General features: G+C 44.3%; 1 protein-coding gene, 1 long non-coding RNA gene and 1 other non-coding gene across 5 annotated transcripts in view; 1 reads left to right on the top strand and 2 right to left on the bottom strand.

Moving 5' to 3' along the window:
- Nucleotides 1-21,048, bottom strand: part of LOC149865794 (uncharacterized) — an 81,432-nt gene that overhangs the window by 24,442 nt on the left and 35,942 nt on the right. The window contains exon 4 of one of the 2 annotated variants that reach the window (XR_016441778.1): nt 20,574-20,630. This is a non-coding gene — a long non-coding RNA (uncharacterized LOC149865794). Of the gene's footprint in view, nt 1-2,460; nt 2,535-20,573; nt 20,631-21,048 lie in introns of those variants that run through there. The other variant, XR_016441779.1, reaches the window with a different exon arrangement.
- WIF1 (Wnt inhibitory factor 1) overlaps nt 3,731-21,048 on the top strand; it is an 86,511-nt gene continuing 69,193 nt past the window's right edge. Inside the window, exons 1-2 of one of the 2 annotated variants that reach the window (XM_090042451.1) lie at nt 3,731-4,006; nt 4,460-4,599. In XM_090042451.1, coding sequence (XP_089898577.1) covers nt 3,865-4,006; nt 4,460-4,599 — 282 coding nt within the window. In that variant the 5' untranslated portion in view covers nt 3,731-3,864. The remainder of the gene's footprint in view (nt 4,007-4,459; nt 4,600-21,048) is intronic. The other variant, XM_090042450.1, reaches the window with a different exon arrangement.
- On the bottom strand, nt 13,221-13,293 carry TRNAK-CUU (transfer RNA lysine (anticodon CUU)). Its single transcript has one exon. It is a non-coding gene; the product is annotated as a tRNA-Lys (tRNA).

Raw genomic sequence — 21,048 nt, 5'->3', positions numbered from 1 at the left:
CCATAAAGCACCAGGTTTCTTGTTTTCACAAATGTTTCATTTGTGCAGGGTGGGAACAGCTTCTTGATGAAGAAGCCTAATTGGTATTGTTCTTTGAACTATGCAATAACAGAAACATTGCGTTGACATCTATTTTCTATCTTTTTGGACAGTATCACGTAAGCAAATGGAGCAACTGGCAAAAATCAGTGAATGAGTCCACTATTATTAATACTGCTAAATAGTTTAGGAATGCTGCCATGTCTTGGGATGCTCATGGGTGTTGCAGCTACGGGCAATTTTTCCTTCTGGATCTCATGAGAAATGCTTTATTTTTTTAAGTTTGCCTTACCACAAATATCCATGTTTTGGTCACCTCACCATAAATTACTATAAAATACTAATAACTTTTGAGACCCCCTGAAAAATTTAAGTTGGCACAAAATGCAGCCACCTGTTCATTAATACAAATTTCACACTGGAAACACATTGTGTCAGCACTCCAGAATTTTCATTACATTTCTGAGTACAAGTTAAAGTGTTTGTGTTAACCTACATAAATAAAAATAATTTGGCTCTTGAATACCTGGGGCATTGCTGGAGGGCTACCCCTGTAATTTCTGCCAGCTTGGGCCTGTTCTCTTCCCTGTCCCAGAAACTTGTATCATTAAACAATAGAGTCAAATGCACATATATCAACTAGCTAACAATGGAAAAGGACACTGAGGGGAAAAAAAAGAAAAGTACCATAGGTACAGAAAGATCATTTATCTTGCTGTCTGATTTGAAGCTCACAAAAAAAAGGAGCATGTATCCTGAATGAATAAATATTCTGAAAATGTTATTGGCATTGGGATTAGGGGAGAAATGTTCAACGTACTAGGACAAAGTAATAGGTTGGTAGCATGACTGCCTAGAGACACTATCCAGGGAAAAGAGGTTGTAGATGTGACCGGGATGGTGTCATACACAGAGGAAGTACTGCCACCATCCTTAAAAAATCATAAGCAAGGTTCTGTAAAAATAGATAATGTAATCGTACTCTCTCTCTCTCTTTTGAGTTTCTGAAGGATTATTTGACTGACTTGCTTTTATGAAACTTTTGGAAAACATTTATTTCTTCAGCAACTAGCTATTGATCACATCAACCCCTAGAGGGCCACCTTGCATTGAGAGCCTGCAAGAAGAACTCATTCTGAATGCTTTTGATACATTTTTTACAGCAGTACATCAGTGGACATAACTGGTAAAAATTTAAATTATTTGAAAATGTAGGAGATGATAGCTTTGAAAGATCAACATTAAATGATGATTCTGTCTGTATATAAACAGCTAAAGAATATGCATAGAAGATGATAGATTATTCAAAGTTTAATGATTTCATATGTAACATAGTACACTGGGTTTATTTATCTTTATTCTGAAAATATCTTGCAAGGATGTAAAAGTAAGTGAAAGATTAAGGCTACAAGTACAGTCCTTAGATTTGACTCTTAAAACTATATCTGTTTGTAGAGATAGTAAAGTGATTAGGGCACTGGAGAATTCAGTTAAACTTTCTGCCCTGTTGTACATTTTTCATATCAGCCTGGGCAAGTAACTTAGCCTCTCAGTGTCTCAGTTCCTTATCTAGAAAATAGGGATAATACTACTCCAGCATGCAGAATAAAAGAATAAAAACCAGTATACTGAAATATTATGAGATGCTTGGAACTGTAGTAATGGTAGCCGTACACATAAGTAACCTATCTGCTCTCAGCTGAGCTGCTAACATCAGTTACAGGGAATACGCTGCTTCAGAATAACAACATATATATTGTCTTGACAACTTAAAAAACAAGAACCCATGCAAACAAAAAATAGAAATGAAAGGAATGTGAACACTGTAATACACAGATTTTTACTGGATTAGAGAAGTGGTCCATCTACTCTATTGTCAGATGCTGAAGAAGAAAGTACAAGGAACCCAGAGTAGACAGGCATAGAATGACTTGTGCTCAATGAAAGCCTCCTCTTTACTTCCTGTAAGTTAGAGCTTGGTTTATGCACTGAAGTAACTCCAGGATTTAACTATTATATAACTGTATTATATGTAGGACATCAAAAAGAAAGGTTAAATTCACAACTCTATATATTTTGCTAAATGTTTTTGTAATAGTGGATCCAGAAAAAGGCAATCATGTCAATCCCAAGAAAGCTAGTGTCTTGAGGCACAGCTGATTTGCATTTTTTTTTGTGACTTTTCAGATTCAGTTTTGAGGGCATGTTTAAAACTACTACTACCTATGCAGATGGCTGGAAAATGTATTCACTCAGAAAAATACTAAAAGCATCATTTCCCCACCCCGCCCCCAAAAATGTATAGGTGGAAACCTTGGGTTTTGTTTTTGGGGATTTTTTTTACACAACCCTCCCCTCCCCTCAGCTTTTCCCCAGGCCACTTCTCCCCAAGTTCCTTCCCTGCCCAGGGTCCCCCCTTACCTGTGGTTCCAGCAGGGGGCAGCCATGTGGCCCCAGGCCAGAGGCCCCTCCTGAGACTTTCCCCTGCGGAGGCGGGCCAGGCAGGCCCTGCTGTTATGGGAGCCCACCGGGCTTCCCCTGGGTCCTACTGCCCTTAGTTCCCGTCATTTTTGACAGGAACCAAGAGCAGATGAATATTAATTTTCTAAATTTTTTAGGGGCCCCACGGGCCAAATAGAATGGCCTCACAGGCTGGCTTCAGCCCGCAGACCATATTTTGCCCACCCCTGCCCTAGACAAACAAACTCGTGGGCCCCTACTTAATGCTGTATATTTATATTACTTTGTTTGCACTTAATCATCATAATAAGTAAAATAAGCACAACTGGGCCCCTTCTTCACCTAGGGCTAGGGTTGCCAACTCTCTTTGAATCTATTCCGGGAGGTTTCATCACATGACACAACTATCACAATGACAGTCATAACTTGACATCAGGATGGCAAAGGCACATTACTATTACATTGTAAAAATCCACTGGCCAACTGTCTGAATCGGGTTCAACATTTAATATTTATTGGAATGAGTAAATGCCCTAGCACAGGGGTGGACAAAATGTGGCCCAGGGGCCAGATGCAGCCTGCTAGGCCATTCTATCCGGCCCATAGGGCCCCCTAAAAAATTTAGAAAATTACTATTAATCTGCTCTGGACTGCTTGTCATGTGGCCCTCGATGGCTTGCCAAAACTCAGTGAGCGGCCCTCTGCCCAAAATAATTGCCAGTCCCTGCCCTAGCACCTATCTCCCGGGTGACTCCCAGAGGTATCCAGGAGATTTTTTTCTAATTTCTGGAGGCTTCAGGGAAATCCTGGTAGGCTGGCACCCCCACTTAGGGGCTCAGGCATGGGTGTAGTTTGCCTGTGCAATAAAGCAGCCAAACCAAGCTGACCTGCTGGGGTTGGTGGGGCAAAAATAAATAAATAAATAAAAGAGGCTTTATTGGATTTTGGTGGGGTAAAAGGGAAGGAGGGCAAGCTCTGAGCCCGCGTGCCTTGAGTCGGAGGCAGGCAAGGTGGTTCTTTGGCTAGAGGTGAGCGCTTTCATTAGCCCAAAGATGAAATGATCGGGTCAGCTTACATGTATGAGACAAAAGATCTCCCCCCTGTCCGAAGCCCTCGCCTGCCTGACCCGGCTATAACCAGCACCCCCGAGTGTAGGGGGTCGCGCCCCGCCGGCTGCATCCACGCCCGCGCAGCGCCGCCCCTCCCCTCCCCGCCCCTCCCGCAGGCGAGCCCGGCGGGCCCGGCCCCAGCCCCAGCCCCAGTGCGTGCGGGGCGGGAGCGGGAGCGGGAGCGGAGCGGGAGCCGGGCTGTGGCAGCGCAGTGCCCAGGGCTCTCGGCGCCAGCGAGGAGCGAGCGAGCGGCAGCATGGCCGGGCCGAGCGCCCTGCGCGCCGCGCTCCGGCTCTGCAGCCTCCTGAGCCTCCTGAGCCTGGCGGCGCCGGCGAGGCAGCCGCAGGAAGACGCGGTCTATATGTGGATCGATGCCCACCAGGCGCGAGTCCTCATAGGTGAGCCCTAGGCTCCGAGACCTGCGGGGCACCGCTCGGCGGGCCCCTCCCGCGACCTGCGGCTGACTTTCAGGGGCTGCGGCTGCAGGCGAGGGGAGCCGGTCCTGGACCACCTGGCATAGAGGCTCCCGAGGCAAAGCCCTCGTGCTGAGGTGGCCTCGGAGCCCCAGGAGCGCGTCGAGGTGATGCTGGCCACCTCTAGCCCTGCCAGGCAGCTGGTCCCAGGAGAGCGACCGCCCCCTCCAAGCCTGGCTGCAGCCCTGCCTGCTTCAGACGTTTGCAATCTTGCTCTGGCTTGATAAGAAAGGGAAAGTTGATCAGGCAGCTAGGTGCCGCTGAGAATAAAAAGCGGTCTCCAGAATAAATCTTTGTGTTTTAACCCGCGGTAAAATCCTGCTTCGTTTCCCCCTCTTCCCAATTCATCACCTTTTTTTTTTTTTTTTTTTTTGGTAGGCTTTGAAGAAGATATTCTGATCGTTTCTGAGGGGAAAATGGCTCCATTCACTCATGATTTCAGAAAAGCTCAGCAGAGGATGCCAGCTATTCCTGTCAATATCCACTCCATGAATTTTACCTGGCAAGCAACAGGACGGGTAGGTACAGACTAAGACTGGAAGAAGCAAAAAAGCCCTCTTTACATCTAGCAGAGGCAAATATTTAGTTTTTAGAATACTTCAGGAAGCTTTTTCTAACCTGCTCTCAAAAGACCTTAAAGAAATGGCCCCTTGATTTCAAATCACTTGCCATCTGAATTATTAATACATTATTTGGACAGCACAGCAAATGTATACAGTTCTTTAAAAATGTAAAGTGAGATACTGTCCCCAATCCAAAGTATTACAATCTAATCCAGACAACACCAAATACAGGGTAAAAAAGGAAGTTAGAGGATATAGAGGATATAGAGACCATATTGACATGGAAATAAACTTAAGGAAAAATCTTGGAAGGAGTAGGTTTTAGAGAGACAAGGGAGCTTTCTTGCCAGATGATAACCTAAGGACATAAAGGCCAACAAAATGATCAACATAATTAGACAATACAAGCTCATGAGGAAGATATTAGCTTGTCTTAGTTAAAATGAAAAGATTCAAGCCAGTAATCTACAAAGTGGATGCAGTTTTAACTCTTTTTAAATGCATAAGGTTTTTGTGAGAAATCTCTACTCTGTTGTTGCATGCACACTTAACATTTTAATACATAAAATGTATTAAAATAATATACTCCTGCTAAATTGACTTATTTTTAATAAATATGGTATCAAAACTATCCCAAACCATTATGACTACAACATCACTCTAGTAGCAGCAAAACAATGCAACCCAGAAATCTTTTGAGCCTTCAGTTGTCTGTTTGAATTATTTTATTGAAAAGATAAGCATGCATGGCATATTTCCCTGAACAAACATGCATAATTTGATTCACTGACAACATACTTTTAATTTGCATAAGGCTGTATCATGTTAGTGTAAGTTGTGGGTACAGAAACATTCAGTTCACCATAAAGATTCTGGAAAACAGAATTGTTTTTTCAAGAGTAGTGTATGGCTTTTAAACAATAGAATGCTTGGCAAAAAGGGAACTGTGTCATCTTTAAAATATGTGGTGAAAATTGGTTATATAATTCACTTAACTGTATGTATTTTCAGTTATGTAAATATGTATTCTACAAAATTATGGTTATGGTTCAGGAAGTCTCTTACAGCAACAACTGTATACTTCCTTTTCAGTGCCTCCTCATCTTTCCTGTATTTACTCCCATCATGTGTTTTAGCAGCATGGCTATCCCCATTTCACAGAGGGGTACTGAGGCATAAAGGCTAAATGACTTTGCTGATGTGTCACAGGGATTTGTTCCTATATATGCTGTTATAGAGAAAACAACAGGTAGGCCCAGGAAGTTGGTATTTAAGCAACTGGAAGTAGTTAGTGTGTCTCAGAGTTGTACTCCCTGTTCTATTTCTCTATCCCTCTCATCTCTGACTGCTGTCCATGAAGAAAAAATGTTCTTGTATCCAGTAAGGCTAAGAAGTCTGAGAGAGCCTAATTTTCTAGGCTTTGAAGAAGATATCCTGATTGCTTTTGAGGGGAAAATGGCCCCATTCACTCATGACTGAAAAAAAACAAACCAACAGAGGATGCCAGCTATTCTGGTCAATATCCATTCAATATCAACCGCTTTCTTCCTTTCCCTTCTTGCTTTCTTGCTCTGTCTTCCTTCTTCTCAACCCCTACATACAGCTTACCAGGGAAGGTCTGACTAGCATTTATGTCAATGGTAAGATCCGTGTTTTTAAAACCAGCACATGTTTAAGGGCATTTTTACCAGGCATGTGCTCCGGGATGTGGTGCTGGGTGCTTTAATTAGAGAGCTGTGCTAATTAAAAGCATCCACACACTGAAAAACTGGTGGTGGGGCACTTTGAACTAAAGCTCATTGAATGTGTTTTATTTCAAAGTGCCCCACTGCCATTTTTTTAGGATGGAGATGTGCAGGGACACTGATACACATGATGTGGAAGGCTGCCAGAGTGCATCAGTTTCCATGCTCCAGCAGGCTCCATTAACCAAGATTGAGTCTGCTCCAATGTGCTGGATTTCCAATGTGTCAGAGTAGGCTCTGCGCATGTCTATAGGAGCTAAATGTTCTGCAAGATGTGGTTAGAGTACTTGGCACCATGCAGGACTGAGCCCAATTTGAGCTGTGACAAAGGAAATCAGCCAACCATTCCTTCTTTTCTTTTTTAAATGATCGTAATTTCATTAGCCAAAACTACCTTGGTATGCTTCAGTCTCCTAAAATAAAAAACACAGTAATTAATTTACAGTTTAAATGACTGCATAGCTACACCGATACACTATTTGAATATATCCACATTCAAAATCAGATCAGAACTATAAAAGGACTTTAATTTCTAGAGTAACAGATGGACATAACTGATATTTTTTGCTATTTTTGCTTCCACATGTAACAAGGATGGAATACAGATGTGTACATCTGCACATGAAATTAGCACAACACAATAAACTCCAATGCAGCTTGCATGGAGTTTATTGTTCCTGGGCGCAGAGTATACATATGTATACCCAAGACCACAGCAAGTTGAGCCAAGTTGGCACAGCCCTGGCTAGCAGGGTGTCTGGGGGTCAACCTGCCAGCTTGGAGCTATTCTGCCCCAGCTCAAGGAGCTGGCTGGGGCATGAGGGTGGTATAACGTAAGGCAGGGGAGGGCAATTATTTTGGGCGGAGGGTCGCTTACTGAGTTTTGGCAAGTCATCGAGGGCCTCATGACAGGCAGCTAGGGGCAGATAAATATTCATTTTCTAAAATTTTTAGGGGCCCCATGGGCTGGATAGAATGTCTTTGTGGGCCACATCCTGCCCGTGGGTCGCATTTTGCCCACCCCTGGTGTAGGGCTAGCCAGCAGGCAGCTCCTGCACTGTAGCAGTCTCATGCCTCAGCCAGTCCTGTCACTGTCTACATGTGCAATGTGGTGGAGTAAATAACTCTGAAGTAGGATAGTACTTGTATTGGGCAGTGCTAACCTACAGCAGAGTTCATTAGTTTACTCTGGCCTAAAAGCTCCACATGTATAGATGGAAACGCTTTACTGTGGAGTTAAATAGGCCACTCCACAGTAACCACCTCATGCAAATGCCCCTGGTGATTACTAAAGGAGAAAAATACTGGTGTTTAAAAACACAACCCTTAATTCTGGAAATTTTAAGATAACATCTGGAAAGTTGAAAGTAAAACAGAGTTCGCTTTCAGACGTTCGTGAATCAAATAAGTCCTAAAAACAAGAGGTTATTCCTTTGGTGGAAAATCTGTTATCCCATTTAGTTGTTATAACTAAACACCACTTCCCCACTCCATCTTATGGATGCAGTCTATATATACATGGGCAGTTTAGTGCGATGGCTCTGGATATTAAACACTAAGTACCAGTGCAGATTAGGAAAGGTTCTAAATTTCCAACCCAGGCTGAAGGAAAACTATGCTGGCTTTAAGCACTTCTGCACCCCCCCCGCCCCTGAGGGGGAGAGGCTACTGACATACTTTAAACAGCTGTGCGGGCCCATCCAAGTTCAAGCAGCTTCACGAAGCTGTCCGATGTGCTAAAGTACTGCCTGGAATCTTCACAGTAGCTTGTGCATTCCACCAGGAGGAGCTTGGAGGACAGTCTTACAGCTGCTCCTGTACCAGGGGAATTCTCTTCCATGGTGAACTAGGGCTTTCAGGACCTTTATATTTCTCTTTGGCCCTTTTCTCTGATGTAAAGGGGTACGAGCAGAAGCCAGGATCTCACTCTACATCTTCTAGCCCATCATGAAAACAACAGTATTTTGAGTTTTGAGATTAAAGGTATAGAATTACAGTTGGTTGTGGCAAAGTACATTTTCCCAAAATGTCCAATTACCTTGTATTCAGAAGTATGGTCTTCCAATGTTTTGGTTTTCTTTTAAATGTAAGTTTTCACAGTCCTCTCCAGGTAAGTGCTATGTGTTTGCTGCCTGTCCTCAGAAATTGGGCTTCTATTTAGCAATTTCTTAAGACTTTTGATAGAATTTTCAAGAGAAAAAATACTAGTACCCTTAGTATCTAGAGAAAAGGTATTAAAGATTTTAAGGAGTAGTTTGCCTCCTTTCTAATAGCCATTAATTAGCATACAGTGATCTTCTATTTGCTAGCACTGCATATTTATTTTATGATGTGTTTGTAGACTCATAATCCTTCTACCCAGATAGTTGTGCCAAGGAATTTCTTTAGCGTTCCAGAGCTCCTTGGAAAAAGAAAGACTTTAGAAGTATGTGGTAGCATATACATAGCTTCTAATATCAGTTAGAACAACTTTGGGTATCCTGGACCCATATAGGGTTTGCATATGGAAATATAATGGATTAAATTAGGGATTGTCAACTGGGGGTACACGTACCCCCGGAGGTACTTAGAAAGGGGCTCGGGGGGGAAGAGGGGGCAAGTGGGGATGAAGCACCGCCACGCATCACCCCACGCTGCTGCCTCCCAGGAGCAGGGCCAGAGGGGTGGGGGTAGGGCAGTGGCTCCCCACTGCGGGCCACACAGGCACCAGCTGAACGCAGAGCTCATACATGACGGCGGCTGCTGCCATTCATTACCCCGTGCTGTCACCCCCACCTGCAAGCCCCCCCCACTCCACATCCAGCCACTGCCACCTCCCCACCCCGTGCTCCACCAGAAGTGTACCCAGAAGGGATACACTCCTTAGAAAAGGTTGAAAACTCCTGGATTAGATGGATGTATATAATGGATCACATATGCTATCATGTATGGCTTAAATCCCCTCATGTCCCAGAAGCTCCAACAATCTAGGCCTTATCCTGTATTGCCACATGACTTGCATGGCTGTCAACACCTAGGCAAAGTGATAGTTTTATGTCTAGAAGCGTGTGTGTTGGTGCGTGGGCAGGTGTTGGTGGAGGGGGAGTGGGGATAGATGCTGTACTAGGTTCTGGGCAGTGGAGAATCTGGCCCTTCAGTCTTGCAGTGCTGCATTGGTTAGTGCAAATTCTAATTAAAATACTCATTGAAATCAACAGTGGGCATTTAGGTACTAGCAGTAGCTAAACTAGGATTTGAAAAGCAGGTATGATGGAGAGCAAAGAGCTCACTTTATGCGTGTTGCACATTATGGCTAGGTACAGACAGTCAAAAAGCCCAAGGCTGAATCAACCTGAGTCTTTGCAGGTTAGTCTAAGCTGCACAAACTAAATTGAGACAACAAGTGAACAGACATTTACCTTTGATTCAGGAAATACAGCCACATGCCTGCAGTGGCTCAGACCAGAAGCCAGGCAGCACTAGAGCATGGCTCTTTGGCCATGTGTTTACTTTCTCTTCCTGTTGCTCCAGAGGTCTCTGGATTTGCAGTCCAGAATTACAGGAGCAGGAGTCTTCAGGGTTGCTCATCACTACTTCTTCCTGCTTCTAGGTGCCTCTGGGATTTGTAGTCAACAGTTGTAGCCAGCCATAAGTTTGGGCAGTGGAAAGGGTGTTTAACCCCACCCTTTGGTCCCAGACACTACCCAGGGTTTGCCTAGACTGAGCTGCATCCCCAAGCAGGCTTGCCCCTCTCCCACCCTCTTGTCAGTCAGCTCTCACTGCTCCAGCTAGGAAGTAGGGGTCAGGGCCAGCCCTATTCTCTGGAGCAGACAGCACAGTTCAGCCCAGGGCTGAAAAGCATGCTGGGGGGGCTGTGATTTAACTTGAACTAGGAAGGGGTCTGGGACAGAAGTTTCATAAACTGGTTTGACCCAAATATGTCTGATACTACATTCAACCAGTTTTATCTTAAACCAGTTTCAGCCATTTTGAAACTAGTTATATGCACTGAACTTGTATTCTGCTACAGGTTTAAACTAGGTTCAGATCACTTAAACCAGTTCATGTGTAACTTCTGTCCCTAGCCCAAATGTGTGCTACACAGTCATGCCAACATTTGCTGAGGAAAGGCAGGTGCTCTCCTTTGGGTGAATTGTGGCGGAAGCAGATGCTAGATTTAAAGGTTCTCTCTTACATTGTGATGTTTGCACTTGGACACTCAATTTCTCCATGGAAAAAGCTTCTCGAGGGATAGGGATCATTAACACTATTTTTGAACAACTCATGGGAAATTAGGAGTGTAAAAATGATAGATTCATAGATGCTAGGGTCAGAAGGGACCTCAACAGAGTCTGACCTTCTGCCTAGGCAGGAAAGAGTACCAGGGGTCAGATGACCCCAGCCAAATGCCTACCCAGCCTTCTCTTAAAGACCCCCAAGGTAGGGGAAAGCACCACCTCCTCTAGAAGCCCGTTCCAAATTTTGGCCACCCTTACCATAAATAAGTTTTTCCTGATATCTAACCTAAATTTGCTCTCTGTCAGTTTGTGACCATTGTTCCTTGTTACCCCAAAAGGCGTCCTGGTGAACAGAGCATCTCCAATCCCTTGCTGTGTCCCCCTAATGAATTTGTAGGCAGCCACAAGATCCCCTCTCAGATTTCTCTCGCGGAAGCTGAATAGGTCCAGGTCCCTCAGTCTCTCCTCATAGGGCTTGTCCTGTAAGGCCCTAACCATATGAGTGGCCCTCCTCTGGACCCTCTCAAGTCTATCAACATCCTTCTTGAAGTACGATGCCCAAAACTGTATGCAGTACTCCAACAGCGGTTTGACCAATGCTACACAGAGGGGAAGTATTGCCTCTTTGGTTCTATTTGTCATGCATCTACTGATGCATGATAAAGTGCAGTTAGCTTTGCTGATGATTTTGTCACGCTGACAACTCATGTTCATCTTTGAGTCCGCAATGACTACTTCTGCGCTGCTGAGAGGGTCACTTCCTAGCCAGTAGGTGTGCTGGATGTTTTTGCACCACTGGTTCAGCACTCCGCATTTGTGCCTGATGTACTGCATCCTATTGTGTACTGCCTACTTTTCTAACCTGTCCAGGTTTGCCTGCAATTGTTCCCTACCCTCCGGAGTGTACGCTTCACCCCACAATTTAGTATCGTCCACAAACTTGGACAGAATACATTTTACACCCACATCCAAGTCACTGATGAAGTTATTGAAGAGTACAGGTCCAAGGACCGAACCCTGTGGGACCCCACTACCCACATCCTTCCAGGTCAATACTGAGCTGCCTGCTACCACTCTCTGGGTGCAACTGCTAAGCCAATTTGCCACGCACCATATGGTGTAAACATCTGTGTCACAGCCTCTTCATTTATTTATGAGAATGGGATGAGATACCGTATCAAAGGCCCTGCTAAAATCCAAGAAAACGACATCCACCTCTACTCTTGTGTCTAAGCATTTTGTGACCTTGTCATAAAATAAAATCAGATTGGCCAGGCATGATCTACCAGCTATGAATCCAGGCTGGTTGCCCTGCTGCATTATTTTTCCTGCTGGTCTCCCACAATTACATTCTTTCATAATCTTTTCAAAGACCTTTCCAAGGATGGAGTTAAGACTGACTGGCCTATAATTACTCAGAACCTCCTTCCTCCCCTTCTTGAAAATAGGGACCACATTGGCCCTTTTCCAGTCCCCCAGGACCTGACAAGAGCACCACGAGCATGCAAACAGCTGTGCCAGTGGTTCTGCTATGACACCGGCCAATTTCTTCAGTACTCTTGGATGCAGCTCATCTGGGCCTGCTGACTTAAACACATCCAGTCCATCCAAGTGACACCCAGGTCAGTGTCGACAGTTGGTGGGTTGGTGTCCCTGTGATGCCCATCTAAGAACCCATTAGGGGACTTAATTTGACCCCTGTCCAAGAACACTGAGGCAAAAAACTCATTGAATAGCTCAGCCTTGTCCCCCCTGTCTGTCACTAATTGCCAGCTACCACCCTAGTGAAAGGTAGGTTGGAACACCTTAATAATCCCTAGCCCCTACATCTCAGTGGGTATGAGGGCCAATGAGTTTTTTGCCTCATTGTTCTTGAATAGGGGTCAAGATAAGTCTCCTAATGAACTCATTGAAAAGCTCAGCCTTGTCCCCCCTGTCTGTCACTAATTGCTCCTTCTTGTTCAGTAGGGGTACTATGCTGCTCTGTGCCTTCCTTTTACTCCCTACATACCTAAAACAAAGACTTTGTGTTGTCTTTAATTTGTGTTGACAGCCTCAGCTCTGTAGTTGATTTTGCCTTTCTAACTGCCTCCCTGCAAGTGTGGGCCAAGTAGGTTTACTCCTTGTTGGTAGCTTCCCCCACCTGTATGCCTTCTTTTTTGCACTTATGCTCGCCTGGATTTCCCTGTTTAGCCAAGGAAGTTTTTTTGGCTCCTTTCCCCTCATACTGGGATCATCTTCCTCTGCGTCCGAAGGATCACATTCTTTAGGAACGACCACCCTTCCTAGGCTCCCATCTCGCCAATACTCCTATCCTGCAGTGCATCATACTAGACTTCTGAACACACTGAAGTTAGCCTTCCTAAAGTCAAGCACTTCCACCCTACTAGTTGTTTTACCCACCCTACACCATATGGTGAATTCAGTTGATTGGTGGTCACTATCCCCAAGGTGACTGCAAATCTGTAGCTCCCCTACCAGGTCCTTCCCCATAGCCAACATCAGCTCCAGTAAGGCAATATATCGCCTGCATTAGGTGAACGTCCTGCAACCTATGGCAACAGTTGAATTTGGCTTACTGCTCCTTTGAGCGGATGTCAGGGTAAAATATATGTGCCTAATGTGGGGCTTAAACCCACAACCTTGAGATTAAGAGTCTCATGCTCTACCAATTGAGCTAGCCAGGCAACTTATATAAGCAACATTAGGGGAAAAGTAGAAATTAAGAGTCTTATCCTTAAAGTAACCTCAGTTCCTACGGAGTCCAAGAGTAATCATGGGTACTGAGCATCTTCTGTATAGAAGCTCAGCATAATGCAGGGGATGGAATTTTAATAAAATGGAAGTCCTCCAATATCACCTGGTCTGAAAAATAGCGGTATGTTTGGGTTTAGAAAAGTTGTACTTCAGATGGTTATACAGCTGATGATTGGCACAGATGTGTTCTCTGTGAGTTTTAAAAAAAATCTCCCTTGAAAGTACATAATAGTCTGCATGCATCTGTGTAACCACTAGAAGTCACTCATGTTGCTTCATTTTCTTATCCTGTAGATTTTTTTGCAAAAGAAAATATAAGTGACCTGGAAGTCTGTTTTCTTCTTGAAGCCAATGGGACTTCTGGGAAGAGCCTTCTAAACTAGAAAAGAAGATCCTGTTATGGTAGCTTGTGTTGTTATAGCATGCATTATTTTGCCAAGGAAAGGAAAATTACAGGAGCATGTAGTAGTATTCAGCAGTATATGATACTGTAGGCCTAGACTTGCAAACACCAATGCATGTACTTAACTTTACTATTGATTTCAGTGGGATTTCTCGTTCTTCTAAATATAAGCACACATGAAAATAAATTGCAAGATCGTGGGCATGTGAAGCAAAGCTCTGTCAGTAAATAAGAAGTAAGTAATCAATGTGAAGTTAAAACTCTTTAGGCAGAAGATGATCAAAAGCAAGTTTTTTCCTCCTCTAAGAATTTTTGGCAACCAAGAGTAACGCAGAAGTGGTGCCCAGTACATAAGGAGAATTAGAGAATACACGACTGTTACATTTTCCAGAATATGCTCTGTCTTGTAAAATTAAGGATAGGAAAAAAATGGAATTACAGCTTGGATGAGGATGCTTCTCATCTCAGCTACGGAAAGATAAATGCAGAATAAGTTATCTGATCTCTTTGTAATAATTTTAGACTGATCTGACTGAGAATCTGGCTCACAATGAAGGAATAACAGCATTTTTAGGATAATAAAAAGTTTATATGCTTGTTCCCTCCTTTCCTTAGAAAGTTAATAGGATACTTGTTGTATGCCATTATTACCATAATAAGAAAACCATATTTAAATATTACAATTTCCTTGATAAAACTAGGGGGGCGGGAGGGGAAACAAAGAGTTTTAGTTGAAACAATTCTTCAAAAGAACTGCTAAATGTACATGAATGCCTCATTCAATTACAAAATAAATTTTACTAGTTTTAAAACTCCCTAATACGTAGAGTTCACATTTTTCCTAGTAGAAGTATGGCTGGCTTGGAAGTTGTGGTAAATGCAGTTACATAACTGTGCTCTTTAGAATTTACAGTAGTACCTTCACTGTGGTTTCATGTCACCAAACAGAGGAAATACCTTGTTTTCTGACCTCTGTACCATGATTTCTATGTGGAATGTGAATATGTTTACATACTGTGGGCATGATTTTAAGAAAGGGGGTTCTCGTATCAGAAGCACAGCGCCCAGCATTTAATATTTAGATTCTGTTCTGCTGTGGTATTTTGCATCTTGGTGTTGTAGACATGCCACCAGGGATCAAAGAGCAATGCTGCAGAGATCCTTACTTCATTTAATAAGGCAGGCATGTGCCAGCCATCTGTTGTATATAAGCTGATAGAAAGCAGCAGTAAGTTTCTCAAAGTTTTGCCAAAAAAGGTTTTATTGCTCAGCAGAGATGCGTTACAAGGCACCTTGTAAGCTACATCTGGTTTCCATAGTAATTTACATGGCATATATGTAAACTACACAATTACCCTTTTTACTCAGCAGTGTAAAGGTGTGGTAAAAAAACACTATATGAATTTTCAGGGTTTTTTTTCTTCTACAAGTACATCTTAAAAATAAAAGGGGGGCAGTGCTTTGCATAAAATAGCTAAAGAAATTAACATTTTTTATAGACTGCTTTTTTGTATCTTAATTGTTGATGAACACTGGAATTAAAGGGACAGCACAAACTTTAAAACTGCATTGTAGAAACCAATAGATCTCTCCTTCTGTTATTAATTCTACCTTTGAATCTTCCAATTACTTTTCACAACTCTGTTTGCTTGCTTTTTTATTTTCTTTCACGCTGGAAAGTGAAAATGCATTCTTTGTTTATGGTGAAATACCCTAATATGTTCTCTGTGCTGTAAAGTTAGACTTACACATGGTACAGAGGACTGATTTGTTTTGTAAGACTAGTTTCCAGTAATTTGAAATATATTAAAACACTTATTTTGCTCTTAGACATTATAGAAAGTTTATTTCTGCAATATTTAGATTTTGGTTCAAATTGCAGTTCACAACATTTCTGTTAGGGCATATTAATGATAAAGCATGTGAACAAAGTCCTATTCTACCATAGACCATGCACAGATCTAGGGGACATAATTTGTCTCTCAGGTGTAAAAAATATGATCATTTAAAAAACTTTACACTAGCATTTTTATTTCTATTCTTGGGCTTATATTAACTAGGAGCAATACATTTTCAAAGCCATTCAAGTCTCATTTTTACATTAATTAGAATATGTTTTCAGTGTTATGGAACTGGTAGACAAGAGTTGCCTAAATTATTCAAAATAGGTTCTTAAACTAGACTTGAAAGATCATTAGCGCCCTTGTCTTTAACAGCTATAAGTCGGAGTCAAGAAATGATTTTGACATTTATGTTCTTTTATGGTGGTAGAAAAATTGTACTGTTTTATTAAACTATGCCTAATTTTATTTCTCTAGCCTAGTAGTTCACAATCTTTTTTTGCTCAAGGCACCCCTCAATAACTTTTCTGAATTTAGCAGCATCCCACTTAAAATATATATATTTATTTATTATGGTGCAAAAAAAAAAACAACAACATGACTGGAAACTCATTTTTAAGCAAACTAGAAGAAACACGCATGAATAAGCATAATATTAATAATGGGCTGTTATTAACATTAAGTTTAGTTATTAAGTATTGTATTATAATTAATACAGCACTTGAGTCAGTCAGCGGCCTGGTTGAGAATTGTTGTTCTAGAAAAATACTGTCACTATGGGGTCTAAACACCCTAAAGCCTTAATGTATTTATCCCTGAAGCATTATTATGAGGCACCGAGACTAAGGGTCAGGTTCTGTCATTGTCTGAGGGTGTGTAATTACAATTAGGGGTTTTGTGATGTCTAGAAATTGGATTTTTTAAAATTCAAAATAAGATCCCTGCTAGGAACGAGGACTTTGTGCAAAACATCATATATTGCAAGATTGACAATAAAACCACAAGTGTCCCCAGCTTGGTGGAAACTGCTCATTGTCAGCATATTGCCTAAAAAGGATAGGAAGGAAAATACCATATTGTCTCATATACAACACACAGCTTTCCCCCAGAAAACTCAAAATTGGGGTGCATGTTTTAAGCAGGGAGGCTGTTTTCTTTGCTGAAAATCCATATCGTGCCTAGGAATACTATGCATTAAGGGTGTGTGAAACAGGCTGTATTCGATTTGGATTCGGATTCCGCCTGAATTGGGGACAGTGATTCGATTAGTTGATTCGGATCACTGTCCTGATTCAATTCATCTGAAGATCTGATGCTGATTCAGAGAATCAGCGATTCGGCCATAGACACAGCTTTAAATGTTTTTTTTCTACATACCTCGAGGTGCCAGGCATGGCTCACAAATGCTGTGATGGTGGGGTGGATGGAGCGTCCCACAGGACCGCGGCAAGGCCCTCCGTGTGCTCAGCAGTGAACCCGTAAGTGGACCAGAATTACTTCCAGTCCACCATTGAGCATGCAGGGGACCCACGCGCCCCTTCGGCTCAGTGATCAGCTGTGGGGGCACTCCAGGCGCCCCCCCAGACCCAGGAGGCACTAGCCGCTGAGCCGGGGTGGGGGGGAGGAGTCCCCCGCAGACCCAGAAGTAGACTGGAATTGCTTCTGGTCCACTTCTGGGTCCACTGCCAAGTGTGCTGGGGAACCCCCTGCACTCCCATAGGACGCTCCATCCGCCCCAGCATCTCAGCATTTATGAGCAGCCTGGTACCTCAAGTTATGTGTAAAAAACATTTAAAGCTGTGTCTATGTCCAAATCATTGAATCTTTCCAAATCTCTCCAAATGGATTCAGAGGGTTCTGATTTGATTCAGAGAGATTAAAGGGTCTCCTGATTCAATTCGGATTCAGAGATTTGGCCTCTGAATCGGGGCTAAATCTCTGCCAAATTGAATCAACAACTGAAGCTTCTCACAGCCCTACTGTGCATGTCATGTAGCTGTTGCTTGTGTCTGCTCCACAAACTGAGAGGGTGGAGCCTTGTTAACTCTCTTACAGCCATAGCTATTTGCTGAGCACTGTAACTTGTGCCTGATGCAGCAGGTGAACTGTTAATAGTATCTAGATGAGGCTTGTGATATGGAAACAACACTTTATTTACAGGAACTTATATAAATAATTTCTTCTAGTAGTGGTGCTCAATCTTTTGGCCCCATGGGCGAATTTTGTGGTGCTGTGTCTGACTGTGGGGACCAGCATCATCCTCTCCCTTGGGGATCAACATCACCCTCTCCCTGACCTGTACTAAGATTGGGTCCTGGCTACCTTTTTTTGCCTCCCACATGCTAGACCCGGCACCACTCCCATTTGGCTCTATGTCCTGGGATCAGGTGCTAAATCAGCACTCTGTGTCCTGGGCCCTCCAGGGGTCTGGAGATTTGGCAGTGCCCTCCTGCTGCCAAATTTCCAAGTCTTTGAGGAGCTCCACAGGCTGGTTGATATGGGACCACTGCCACATGTTGGAGGTTAAGCAGGCTGGAGGTTGAGCACCCCTGACTGTTAGTTCTTTACTGTAAGTCTTGCTACTGCCCTTGCAAGAGTCTGTGGCCTAATTTTCTGTGACATACAATAAGTCTTCCTGGGACTATAGAGTGTTCAGAAAATATGGGATTTTTTGTCTGCCACACCAGAAAGTTCCTAATGTCACGCTTCCTTGGATACTCTGCACTTCCAGGAGGACTTACTCTGCATCCCTCAGTTAGCCATGACTGTGGAAAATCTTTTTTCCTACATCCTGGCTTCCAAAAACAGGGTGCATGTTTTATTTGCATTATATGTGAGGAAGGTATGGTAAAAGTGAAGGGGCAGCTCTGTAAAATAAGGAGAGGGGAGGCTCTCCCTATAAGACAGAGAGATGTTGGAGGGAGGCTGGGTGCCTGCCTCAGGAAAGGTCTGGAGTGTACAGGGCAGTGAAGCATAGCTCAGTAGTAGCTGGCTTGCCTAGGCTCTGGTTACAGATTCCCTTAAGGAAAAACTTTTTAGAGTGTGGCTTCTCACGTTTCCCGGGGAACAAGGGAGAAAGGATCAGATTTGCCTCACCAAAAACTCCTGCTTGACTTTTACTTTCAGTCACAGGTTTAGCCTGTTACCTGAAAGATCGAGAGACAAGCGCCTCCTCAGGTCCTAAAAAATTTAGGGTTCTTGTAACCAGGGACCTTCCCAGGACCGATTAGGAGTCGGCCTGCCCACCTGTTTCTGGGCTAACTGACCACCTCCCTCACCTGCCACGCCTTGTTGTTCAATAATTGGTGTCTTAATTAGGTGGGAGGCTGCCCATTTCCTGCCCTGATGCCAGGGGGTGTTATCTGTGGCTCCGAGACCTCCCCTAAACTGCAGCCCATGCCTCACAGATGGCATCCACATGACGTTCATAACCCACACCACGACTGGTGCTCCAGGGTCTCACAGGGACTCTTACTCCCTCCCTCATTTTGCTCAACCTTTAGGTCTTCAGGTCATTTTGCTCAAACTTGAGGTCTTTCTTTTGACCCACACTGGGCCTTCTTGTGATGGAGGACTTAGCGGGGACAGGACTTGCCCCTAATTCTCTGGCCGAGTCCCCCCACTTGGCCTCTAGCCCAAACTAGGGCCTCAGATGCCCATGAATGTACCTTGGCCTCTTCCCCACACATGGGGTTCCTACTATGCCCACTCTAGGGCCTCTATACCATGTCCCACCCTGGGGTTCTTATCATCCTCACAATCAACTACTCTTGGGGCTGGCCCTTGCACTGCTCTTCAGGCTTACTCCCAGTTCAGCCCTACTCAATGTGCTCCTGGGACTGCCCTTCAGGCCTATTCCCTGTTCAGCCCTACTCAGCCCCTCCTTCTGGACAGCCTTTCAGGCCTACTCCCTTTCAACCCTATTTTGTGCAGGGCCACCTACATCCCTGCCTTCTCAGGGCCATCACAACTGCCCTCTCTCTCAGGCTATACAGTTCCCTACCGTCCCCGCTCCAGGGCCACACAACTGTCCCCAACCAGGGGACTCTGGGATCATCCTCCCCTGCAGGCTCAGGTGGCCACAGCCATGCCTGGCCTCACTCCTCTACTGGGGTCTTACACCCCCTGGCACTCAGGTGGCCGTAGCCATCCGTGCCTGCCCCGCGTACCCTCGTAGGGGCTAGGGATTATTAAGGTGCATTTGTTTTGGGGTGTTTTCATCTGTACTGTATTTATACAATTGATTGTTAAGAACAGTAACTAAGTAGAAATGCAAAGTCAATTGCTTTTTTTGGTAAGACATTGCAGCGGGGCAGTGGAATTACCGAGCGGGAGGACCCTAGCAGCAATGACACAATCCCCATGCCCCTGCTGCACCTGGTGGCACCATGGTGTGCCGAGCCATGGGAGCATGGCAGCAGTGGCATAATTGCTGTGCTGCAGATCCTGCCGGTGGCCCCGCAGCATGCTGAGCCACAGGAACATGGCAGCAGCAGCAGGACCACCATGCTGCGGACTCTGCCAGTGGCCCCGCAGCACATGGAGCCACAAGAATGCAGCAGCAGCAGAGAGGTTGCTGTACCACAGGCCCTGTAAGCAGCACTGTGGCACATCAAGCCACAGGAACATGGTGATGGTGGCGGATTTGCTGTACCACAGGGCTTACCAGCGATACTGCAGCATACCAAGCTGCAGCCAACAGGGACAAAGAAGCTGGAAAAATAAAAGAAGATGGCACCGGCGTGGACACGCTTTGTAAGTGCATGCTGGTGCCGATGTGCCAAAAGAGGCAGTGGGGCAGAGCTAAAAGCCCCATGCCCCAGTCCAGCAAAGGGACTAGAAGGAAGTTCCCAGGAGCCAAGGGAAGGTGGCAGACAAGATCTAGGTCCTGAGAGGGACGACTGGTGGCAGTCTCCAAACGAGGAGCTGCCCCTACTGGCTGACTCAGAGAAGTCAGGCTACTTACCTGGAAGAGTGAAGTGGAAGTTTGGCTGCATAGAGTGGAGCCAGGACAGTGGCAGAGCTGCAAGACAAGACGAGAGAGATGACTGGTAAAAAAACTATGTGCAACATTGGAATCACAACAACAGGTTGGCACTAGGCAGGGTGTAGGGGAGTGGAGCCCCAATGACCTCACGCTAATAATTAGATCCAATGCGATACTACTGAGCTTGGCTAACAATGTTCCCCAAGCGTAAAGTTCCATCAAAGACCTGGCAGGTGAGAAGCATTGGTGGAGTTAGTAACTGGTGCCAGGGGCCAAACTGTCAGGCTGCAAGGCTGCAGTTAGCTCCAGGCAACTAGAAAAGCATAAGCAAGAAGCACGGGACAAGCAGGGCAAGTTACAGATGTGACTGAATTTTCTTCTCCATTTGGTTTGTAGAGATGCTATTCTGAGATCATAACTGTTGACTATAATAACTTTAATAAAGAACCTCAAA

The sequence above is a fragment of the Crocodylus siamensis genome, chromosome 4 (genome assembly GCF_052110815.1).
Source record: "Crocodylus siamensis isolate JL-2025a chromosome 4, ASM5211081v1, whole genome shotgun sequence".
NCBI classification, from domain to species: Eukaryota; Metazoa; Chordata; order Crocodylia; family Crocodylidae; genus Crocodylus; species Crocodylus siamensis.
This window is presented reverse-complemented; position numbering and strand designations above follow the sequence as displayed.